This window comes from Lithobates pipiens, unplaced genomic scaffold, assembly GCF_037356315.1.
Source record: "Lithobates pipiens isolate NorthernLeopardFrog02 unplaced genomic scaffold, aLitPip1_a1.2 Scaffold_18, whole genome shotgun sequence".
Classification (NCBI taxonomy): Eukaryota; Metazoa; Chordata; class Amphibia; order Anura; family Ranidae; genus Lithobates; species Lithobates pipiens.
This window is the reverse complement of record NW_027507758.1, coordinates 149,868,997-149,880,561: the sequence shown is the minus strand read 5'-3', so window position 1 is coordinate 149,880,561 and position 11,565 is coordinate 149,868,997. Positions and strand designations below refer to the sequence as shown.

At 38.0% G+C, this 11,565-nt stretch overlaps 1 protein-coding gene across 12 annotated transcripts in view; it reads right to left on the bottom strand.

Annotated features, from left to right (window-relative positions):
- Positions 1-3,866: 3,866 nt before the first annotated feature.
- The window catches only part of ARID1B (AT-rich interaction domain 1B), a 527,934-nt gene continuing 520,235 nt past the window's right edge, over positions 3,867-11,565 (bottom strand). For all 12 annotated transcript variants that reach the window (XM_077486264.1, XM_077486251.1, XM_077486257.1 and 9 more), the window contains 2 exons: positions 7,913-8,043; positions 3,867-7,243 (listed from right to left, as the gene is read on the bottom strand). In XM_077486264.1, coding sequence (XP_077342390.1) covers positions 5,495-7,243; positions 7,913-8,043 — 1,880 coding nt within the window. In that variant the 3' untranslated portion in view covers positions 3,867-5,494. The remainder of the gene's footprint in view (positions 7,244-7,912; positions 8,044-11,565) is intronic.

Sequence of the window (11,565 nt, the reverse complement as noted above, 5' to 3'; positions counted from 1 at the left end):
TTAGAGGACTCAGTCAAGTAATTGCCAGACCATTGTTCCTAATTTTTACTGACAGTCTACTAACAGTAATGGTACCAGCTGATCAGAGAAAAGCCAATGTAGCACCGATATTCGAAAAAGGGCCAATATACATCCCAGAGAATTACAGACCAGTTAGCCTAACATTAATAGTATGCAGGCTCTTGGAGGGGATAAGGGACTATATACAAGATTTTAGTAATGAAAACTCTATCATTAACAGTAATCAGCATGGATTTGTGAAGAATCATTCTTGCCAAACCAAGCTATTAACCTTCTATGAGGAGGTGAGCTGCCATCTAGATAAAGGAAGGCCCGTAGACGTGGTGTATCTGGACTTTGCAAAAGCATTTGACACAGTTCCCCATGAAAGTTTACTGTACAAAGTAAGGTCCGTTGGCATGGACCATAGGGTGAGTACATGGTTTGAAAACTGGCTACAAAGGCGAGTTCAGAGGGTGGTGATAAATGGAGAATACTCAGAATGGTAAGGGGTGGAAAGTGGGCTTCCCCAGGGTTCTGCATTGGGACCAATCCTGTTTAATTTGTTAATTAACAACCTGGAGGATGGGGTAAACAGCTCAATCACTGTACTAAGGATGACACTAAGCTAAGCAGGGCAATAACTTCTCTGCAGGATGTGGAAACCTTGCAAGAAGATCTGAACAAATTAATGGGGTGGGCAACTACATGGCAAATGACGTTTAATGTAGAAAATTTTAAAATAATGCATTTGGGTGGCAAAAATTTTAATGCAATCTACTCACTAGGGGGTGAAGTTCTGGGCTCCAGTCCTCAGGAAGGATGTACTGGAAATGGAGAGAGTACAAAGAAGGACAACAAAGCTATTAAAAGGTCTGGAGGATATTAGTTATGAAGAAAGGTTGCGAGCAGTGAACTTATTCTCTCTGGAGAAGAGACGCTTGAGAGGGGATATGATTTCAATTTACATATACCATACTGGTGACCCCACAATAGGGATAAAACTTTTTTGCGGAAGAGAGCTTAATAAGACACGTGGCCACTCACTAAAATTAGAAGAAAAGAGGTTTAACCTTAAATTGCGTAGTGTGTTCTTTACTGTAAGAGCGGCAAGGATGTGGAATTCCCTTACACAGGCGGTGGTTTCAGCGAGGGCCATCGATAGTTTCAAAAACTATTCGATAAGCACCTGAACGACTGCAACATACAGGGATATATAATGTAATACTGACATATAATCACACACATAGGTTGGACTTGATGGACTTGTGTCTTTTTTCAACCTCACCTACTATGGAATCTCTATGCACTATGTTTGATTCTGTTTAACTTATTCACCTCCCAAAGCTTCTGAGTAATTTTTGAGTAATTATGGATCCTTATTTTTGACTTGCAGAGTGTCCTCGATGGCATCATCTGCTTTTCAGGGGGGTCCTTGTGGACACATGGTGGGCAGTCCTGGGTGTCCCCTTGCCTGCCTTGGAGGGGTGTTATGCACCAGCCTTATCGCATAGCATTGAATTTGGTCCATGTTACCTTTTATGTGTATGTGGTTGATTTCTGTAGGTACTAACAGCCTATATTTTATACATGTTTCCTGTACATGTATATATACAAAGTATAATTTTCTATGCAATAATCTGTACTGATTGTTATATATCTATATTTTAGAAGTACAAATACCAACTATCTCCCCTGAGGAAGGATTACAGTTCCGAAACATGTTGGGATACATCAAAAGAACTCATCTGGGCTGACCATTTTCTCCATGATTGGCAGTCCTCTGGGTGTATTGGATGCTGTCAGGGTATTATAAGTATTATTCTAGAATGTATTTGTCAACAAGTGTTGTAATGTACTTGTAATGTCATTTTATTAGGACGTTGTGTCCTTTTTACAAGAAGTTTCTAAATAAAATTGACTTTTGACATTTAAATAAATTCTATGTGGTTCTGCCTTTAAAGTCCGTGAAGGGCCACTTAGCACTCTGTGCAGATCTTTGTCCATAATCATATAGAAAGTTGGCAGACTGATCTACACAACACTCAGCCCCTAAACCATTTATTTGAGTAAAAAAGCCTGCCTGTGCCAGCATGCTGCACAATGGAATCCTTACTCATTGTGGGGAAGCAATAATCTCTTTGCAGGCCAATGTTCTCCAATCAGCAGTTAAAGAGGAATTGCAGTCTGCGCACATAATTTGTAATAAAAAAACATCTTTGCCATTCTCAAGCTTCCCTCCAACCACTTTGCGTATTATTTTATATATACCTTGATTCTATCCTTGACAAATATGCTGCAGAAATCCCCCTCCACTAAGTCTGGCTGCATCCATTTTAACTGTAGGCCGCTGAAGCTGCTACCTGTTCACTTCATAGATTTACACAGAAACACAGAGGCAACCCCTTCAGCTCTCATTTGCCTCACCCCCCCTCCCTTCCTGGCAAACTTTCACGAGAGTCAGAGAGCTGTGCATGATGTCATAAGCCTAGGCTTTTTACCAGACAAGAAACAGGAAGTGGGCTGTATAAGGTATTTACTGGCAGAAAAAAAAAACGTTTTACTATCCAAAGTTAAAACAACAAGGGCAGAAGATTTAATAGATGGAAAGTTGAAAAAATTACTGAAGGTCTGCTTTAACACAACCTTTGCTGATGGCAGTGTTATAGGCTTGACAAAGAAAGGGGGCGTGTGGAACCTATGCATTGAACCCACTGCTTCCCCACAAAGATCAAGGATCCCACTTTGTAGCTGTTGGCAGGGGATAGACTCCCCCCTGATGCTATGGCTGCTTTATAAAGACAACAAACTGAACCCTCCATTTTTGTGCAGGCATCACCTGGACAGGAAGTGGAGGAAACCTCTCCACTGGTTTTTCAAAACAGAAATAAAGTCTGACAGAATGTTCAACTCCTTTCCACACAGATGTAAGGCAACGGTCCATGTGTGTGCAATCATACTTACATTGCAATGCTGGTCTATTGCAAAGATCCCCAGCTTTGCTTGCGATCATTTAGCTGGTAGGATAGATTGTGCAGTGGGTACTGGGTAAGGGTGGAGATAGCAGCAACAGTCTGTCTCTTCCACTTATGTCACACCTGCCAGACCAGGACCACAGTGAATGCAGCGAGCCACTATCAAACACCTGGCAATAGGGGCAACACTGGATATAGAGGTTGTCTGAGCACCTCTATATAATCCAAAGACATGCAGGTAGGCTAATTGGCTTCTGTCTGAAATTGGCCCTAGTATATGAATGGGGACCTTGGATTGTGGGCTCATTGAGGGTAGGGACCAATCTGAGTGTGCAATGTACAGGGATAGGGACAATTGTAGACACTCACTCAGGTTGAACTGGATGGACTGGTGTCTTTATTCAACCTAACTATGAAACTTAGAGTGCAATTGTAGTGACTGACAATACTCTAAACAATTCAATTATCATATTTCATATTATGTGGTGTTGTCACCCTGAAACAATGTTGAGTTAGGAGGATTGGGAACATGAAAATTATATATATATATATATATATATATATATATATATATATATATATATATATATTTTTTTTTTTTTTTACTGCAAAGGAGGCGAAAGTATTTAACTCATGATGAAGTGACTTAAATTTAGCTTTTACGTACATTTTAAGAAGTTAAGCAAAGAAATTCTACAAAGCTATATTTTCACATCAAAGAAATGGCAGATTTGCACAGGCTACATCCACCTCCCTACAAACCAAACAAGACAGAATATTTAGGCATTTTGGTCTTTGAATTCAAAATGTGCAAGCTAAAGACCAAAATAAACTCTACTGTAAGACAAATGTAATGCAAACTATATGGTATAAAATAAACAGTAGTCTGCATTCTGCTCAGAAAATGAAAACATTTTATATAATTCGTGTTTTCAAAGAATTTTGTTGGGTTTTTGTTTTTTTACATCAAAACTCTATGCACACAAAATAACATTATATCTCAATGCAACTTCTCAGGTACCCACGGGAAGCAAATAAAGCTATTGCTAATTTCTACAAAAATATATACAGTCTGTTTAAAATCAATATAAAAGCTGAACCTTGCAGTACAGTATATAAACCTTTTCCAATGTCAGAGAGCGTATATTGAAACAGTTGTGTAAAAGACCATTAACATACTTCAAAGACTATATACAAGAGGAAAAAGTGATTATTCAAAAACACCCATCACAGTGCTTAACAAGATTTAATGTACATTTATTCTTAACATGTGGAACATATAGTATAAAGATTTTATACTGAATAAATGATATTCGTTAAGCCAGAGGAAAAAGAGGAATTTACAACAAGTTTTTTCATTTTCTTTTCTTTTTTTTTTTTAAACTACATTTTCTTGAAATACAAATATGTTGATTTTCATCACTGAAAAACCCCAGAAGTTGTGTCGATTCATCTGTTATGTTGTTATAACCGCCATTTGTATAATATAACCATTGTCTTCTTTAGTTGGCAGGTGACTTTTTCCACATTGTAATTGCAACCTGCAAGTGTCCAGCTGCTATACTGAAATAGAGCATTAATTTATACATACAGAAACCTGCACATTACCCCCATGGTGGGAAATATGGGCAGGATTTTTTTTTTCAGTGCCATGACAAAGGAGAAAAAAAAGATGACAATAAAAGTCTATCACTTTAACCACATCATGGGGAGATAGCCAAAGTATACTAAAAATTAAGTTTTAAGAAAAGAAAAAGTGAAGGCCTGTACATTTCTTATATACATCCCAGACCCTGGGTAATAACGAGAAAAAAAAATATAACAAAGCATCTAAAGGCTGTTATCATATGAAATCTCAAATACTATACTTGATTATGACAGTGGTATGAATTTTTGAACTTTTTTTTTTTAAATAAGTTTAAATGTTCAGATTTTATTTTCCCGACAAGTGTCTATTCGTTCTGCTTCTACTCTAATATTACTGTCATCGAAAGGATAAAAACAGATTTGATTTTAAACTGAGCACCCTTTTCTACATACTCCAACAATGTCACTAGTGGTTCTATTGCACACTGGTTTGGTACATTTCTTTTAACTCAAGGGTACAAAAAAATACTCTGAATATGAAAACTGAAATAATAACAACTTATTCTCTTCAAAGAAGTGATAAAGTATCATTTTTACAATGCTCACACGGGTTTATCTGTCCCCTAAGGCTAATAATACAATCAAGAAAAAGAAACTAAAAAAATAAGATCCAAAATGACCTTCAAATGAAACAATCACCAACTTTGGTAAAGAAAAAAAAAATAGAATGAACATACACAAACAGCAAATATTTATTTTCATAGCTCATTAACCATTTCTTAGAAATTCCAATTGGTAAATAATAACTGGGTGAGGAACATCTTTGCTTTTCTTTTATTTGTCATGTTTCTTCTTCTCTAAAGTACAGAAAAATAGCCAGTTATGTGCAACTTCCTACTCTCCTCTCATATGTGATTGGCTTCCCACTGGTGTCATAACTGTCCTATTTGAAAAAGTACATCACAAATGACTGAGGAAACTGTAGAGTTCAGAACCGCTGTTATAGAGATATCCAATAAACGGCTTTCGTGCAAAAGGAACTCAGAGTGATTCTCTTCCACTTTAGACATGGCCAATAAAGCCTTAGCCGCCCTACACATCATGTCTACACTAGGGGGCTCCAAATGGGGAGGCTGCATGTGCATGAGGTTATGTTGATTCTGCTGATATTGGGCCATGGTAACACCATCTTCCAAGAAGCTTATTAAGTTTCCAATGCTTCCTTTTTGCAAAGCTATGGCCCTTGCTACCACTAAATCCCCCTGAGCAAGGTTCGAAAGCAGCGCCACAGACATTTCTCGACACACAGGGTTTTTGCGATCCTCGACATACCTAACTAGAGTCGCATAGAATTTTTCTTGGCGACTGAAAGGAGGTGTGGCTAGAATAAGATCCACATTATTGTCCTGTATACTGAGTTTACATAATGTTTCAAGCACAAGTCTCTGAGGGGAAAGGATAGAATTGGGCCCTACTGTTGGGAAATGATCCTGTGCCTCAGCAGATGGACACACCAACCAGTGTAGTAAACCATCCAAAATTGGCAAACAGATACTTTCTGTGTAAGCAGACAAGTCTAACTGTCCAGAGATATTGGCTAACGTGACCAAAGTATTTTCCCTCAGTACCTCGAGACAGTCCCACCACCACTCATCCTTGCTGCAGCTGGCACCTTTTTCTACCTCCTCCTCTTTTTCATAAGTTTGTGGTGTTCGTTTTCTCTCTGGATGCTCATGATGGAGGAGAATTAATTTCCCAAGAGTCAAGACCAAGCCTGAATGTTTTGACATTTCAGCATCATTCCCAGGCACAAAAGACAAACTACGAATAATATTTGACACACAAATGCAACGCCTGGCCAAAGAGTCTTGCCAAGGAGCTACTTTACACAAAGGAACTTCATCTCGGCTTCTTGGTTCATCTTCCAGTAAAGTTATATTCCTGTGACTTTTGGCTTGGTGGATTCCTAATGAAAGTTTGTTACTCTCTGTTTGCAAGCAAGGGTTATTGGAATCTTCAGGGAGTGCACCTGGCCTTGCAGAGAGCACATCATCAATGGTTGCGGTTATGCTCTTTTCTTGTTGATCTTCGTCATTATCTGGTAGAAGTCTATCATCTTGCTCTTTCTTCTTTTTGTTTGGAGGACTGATTGGTCTTTGAGGTCTCCTGTACAAGGGAATTTGCATTTTGCTTTCAAAGTGAGTCTGAATATGTTCGGTTGTATCACCTCCACCAAGCTGCCAATGAAGTAGCCCACTATTGAATTCCTGAACATGTCCAAGTCGGTCAGAACGGTCAATCACAAATAGATCATTCTTCTTTACAACTTTGATTGGCAGCCTATCAAACTTACTTGCTTGTTTTGGCTTCTCACTTCGATTTACTAACGTTTCGGGTTTTATGTGTGGGGTATTTTTTTCCTCTGGGTTTAGGTTTTCTTTGTCATCCAAATCAATGTCATTATCCTGATCAGGTTCATTTTCATCAATAACCTCCTCCTCCTCCGTATCCTCTTCATAATCCATAGCAGCTTCTTCTTCCTCTGTAGATGGATTATCATCTAAGTAATTTTCAAGAGCATCACAAACATTTGCCCCAACTTCATACTCCTTCAATATCCCAAAGATGTCAATGAGGCATTTCCTAAAATATTCCACCAAAAGCTCCAAAAATCCAGGCAGCTGTTAAAATCAAATATAAAAGTGTTATAAAATGGTTTAATGTAGCTTTGCAATAAAGAATTAAACAGCTCAACATATAAGCTACATAGGACTATCAAGATGTCATAAAATTCATATAGTATTCTATAAAGTATTTAATTTCCTTAATTCGAGCATAAAAAATATGCTAAAAATTACATTACGGTATCTTGTTTTTTACATTCCCAACTAGTATGCATAATTTCCCTGCAGATAATTTCCAAACTTTAAATTTAATTTGGTGTTACATTGTATCTCTCACAGGTATGTGTGAAAATCTTGTCCATCTATTGTTCTATCATCATATTACGCAGCTGGATGAAATCGGCTTCTTCAAGATGAATGCTTAGGATACTCATCGAAAAAACAAGATTATAATATAACCTATTGCTCCTTCTGCTATATGTTGTCACTCTTAAAGTAACACAAATAGGGAAGGAGGGTGTAGTTGGGTGAGCCCAGAGTCCCCTAGTACATAATCCACAGTTGAGAGCTTCTATAGGGAAACTACGGCTGACGGCCTCCCTGTCTACTCATTTCTCCATTGAAAATTCGAATACAGTTCAAATCGGTTAATTTCCTTGATTTATATATTATAAAGACAAGCTAAAGAACAAAGGATACATCAATATTTAACTGTAATACACAAACCTGAGATAGGGTAAAAGCAGCCACTGTACTGTCATCAAATAGTAGGATGTTGATGGTGTCCAAAGCCCATGTACTTTCAGCCAAGAGACCAGATTTTAAAGACATCATTACCCTCCAAGCTTCGGGTGTTACTAGAAAAAAAGAAAGTACAAAAAAATAATAAATACATTTCCAAATTACACACTTTGAAATTAACTATTAATTTAAATGAATCATGCGGCATGAGTGAAAAACTGTCCATATGGTTACTCATATTTAGAACTGCGTTATATTTAAATTATATATTCATAAAATGTTTTGAACAAATTACAATCACACAATAGGTTTAACTTGCAAAAATGTACAGAAATGCTGAGGTTCCAATGATAGCAGCATGCCATTCTCTTCTTTTTTTTGTAGAATAACAATATGTACAGTATATAGCAGGCCTAGCAGAGAAGAACAAGCCCTTGCCTTGTGTGTATTTGATAGCACCTGTGCAAGTCAGAAATGTAAATTCAAGACAGGCATAAAAAGGAATTATTTGTGTATTTTCTTTTCAGTTTTAGGCTTTTTCTTTTTCTTATATGCAAAAATGCTAAATACCTAAATAAGAATTATTATGGAAAACAGGCACATCAATATACCATGCTGAGGAAAACTCTTCAGAGAAATTGCCAAAATTCTGTCCTCCTCTATATGACTAAAACATCCACTTCCATTGCCAGCTGACAGGTGGAATAGCCTTGCCTAATTTCCAGTTGTATTACTTGGTGGCAGTCCTAGTTATGATTAGATACTGGTTTATGATACCCTTGAGTAACCCTGAAGTTGGCTTTGAAGCTCCAACTTTAGGGTCCTCTTCTACCTAGGGCAGACCGTTGATCCATGTATTGACACTGATGCAGGAGAGATGCTATTTAAATATGAACATAATAGTCATTAGCTTTAGAATAATGGGACAGGGGTTGATTTATTAAGGACAAAGACAGTTTAACCAGCAAAGTGAAATTAACTTTTCAAGAAAATTTCCCTCAACTTAGTGAATGAAGTGAAGGGACATTTTTTCGCAAAGTTAAATTCACTTTGCTGGTTAAACAGCCTTTGCCCTTAATAAATCAACCCCCATGCCTCTAAAGCTAATGACTATTAAGTTCATATTTAAAACTAACTTTGCAAAGAGAACATGCAATAGTAAATCAATCCCATGTTCTACAACTGTCCTTCAAAGCATTTTCTAGTGCACACAAATCTAAATTGTGGCTGTAGGCATCTACCTGATCCTCTATCATAGGTAAGCAAGAAAGATATCCCACACCATAACTGCAAATCACTTTTATTGTAATCCTGCTGCACATAATTTAACATTGTTTTATACAGTTCTCCAGATAACTGTGTGTATATTGGTGCTATTTAATTTCCCACATAGTTAGCTTCAGCATTTTAAGTAATGAAATAAAAAAAATTGCTCCAACAAAGCTGTGGCTCTTTCACATTGGACTGCAAACTCCAATGGTCTAAACAAATCATTAGCTTGATTTCAGGACATCCCTTTAACCATTTGCCGTCCGCCCACCGTCAATTGGTTCCTGGGACACGGCACAAGCCCATTCTAGCTGTGTCTCTTTGCCCATGTAACTCTGTCGAAGCACAGTTGATCACAAGTAAACAAGAAAGTGCCATTTATTGGCTCTCCTTGCATCACACTGACAAGTGTGAGGTGAGGAGAGCCAATCAGCATCTCCTCACAGGGAAGAGGTGTAAAGGTAATCAGGGCACTGATCATCAGTGCCCCAATTACAATGCAGCCCCAGCAGTGCCCCTTAGTGATGTCACTTTGTGCCCAGTGACACCAGTCTGTGCCCATCAGTGAGGCCAAACTGTGGCCATCAGTTATGCCAATCAGCGCTGCCTTTCAATGCCCGTCAGTGACACTTATCAGTGCTGCCTATCAGTGCAGCCTCATCAGCGCACATTAGTGAAGGAGAAAAATTACTTATTTGCAACATTTTCTGACAGAAACAAAGAAAAACTTATTTTTGTGAATTTTTTTGGTACTTTTCAGTTTTTTTTTTTGCAAAAATTAAAAAATTTGCGGTGATTAAATACCACCAAAAGAAAGCTCTATTTGTGTGAAGAAAATGATAAAAAAATTATTTGGGTACAGTGTTGCATGACTGCGTAATTGTCATTCAAAGTGCAACATCGCTAAAAAATGGCCTGGGCAGGAAGTTGGTGAAAGTGCCCTGTATTGAAGTAGTTAAGTCCCAAGACCCAGAGTGCTCTCTTAAAGTGGAACCAAAATTAAAATGTGAAGATGAAAACATTTTGAGACATTAATCATGCCTCAACAGTACGGTGAACAATATACCCTTTTGCCTTTAATTTGCGTTAATAGCAATGCACTTCCTGTGTCCAGGCACTCCCATGTCTTGAGCCTCATAGCAGTATATCATCTAAGATACTGCACACTGTTGCCTTTGCATTTAAAGGGCCATACACACAGGCCTAACATCAGGGGGGCATCAACTGGTTCAATAGAAACTGGCTGATATTCGACTCATGTGTACAGCAGCAAGGCTGGCTTCTGTTCAACGGGCATGACCGAAAAAGGTCTGTCGATTGGTATCCAATCAGCACTCTCAGCCATTGGCAGTGATTTCATTGCTGCAGAGAAATCTGTGCAATAAAACCTGCAGTGGAAGAATCTTCGTTTCTGCTTCATCTACTCTGTGAATCTGTGATTTTTGAACCTTGTCTGACCTGCTGCATTATGAAGTTGTTTTCAACCAGATTATCAGTCATCAGAGGGGGCAGCTCTCAACTGAGAACAATGCTCTGTTCCTTTTACCAAGAGGTCAACCTCCACACAGAGAAACAGTGGTGCTATGTTAGATGCTCCATGTGATTCGCACCACACTGTTGTGCAGATCACATGCAATGTCTGTGCCAATGCGCATTCAGCCATACAGATTGAATGTGCATCGCATTCGCACCAAAATGTTACAGGATGTTTTTTGGTCTGCAGTGGAATCAGATCGCATAGGTGTTCACACCCAAGTGATCTGATTCCCGTATTATTTGACAGTTCGCAAACCGATCTGGTGGTGTCATTAACTTTCTATTGAAACCTGCAGCGGTTCACATAAGGCAGTGTGAACTGCCTACAAGTCCTTTGGGATGCGGGAACCGGCAATGGAATTGCACTGGTTCCCGCATCGAGCTAGTGTGAACTGGCACTCAAGCTTCTATAGAGATAAAATTATACAGATAAATTATACAGAAAATAAATACATTTTAGGTATAATTTAGTATTTATAAATAAGCTACATTCTACAGAAAGTGATTTTATATGGTTTATTTTATTTCATGTATTTTATATATAGAGCATTAAAAAAAAAAAATAGTACGATTTAAGATTTTTTTTTTTTTTATTACACATTACATTTTGTATTATTTTATGTCCTGATGACAGTATGTGCCTGTACCATCAGTCTAAAATGAAAGCAATCTATATTCGGTAATGGCATATGAAATACCCTACTTGTTATTTATATCTGTCCTAGGGCAAATGGCTTTCCAAAACAGCAATAACAATTTCCAATTTACACATTTAAGAATTCACTATAAATACCATTTTGCATTTGCCACACCACCACGTACAATGAAAAATA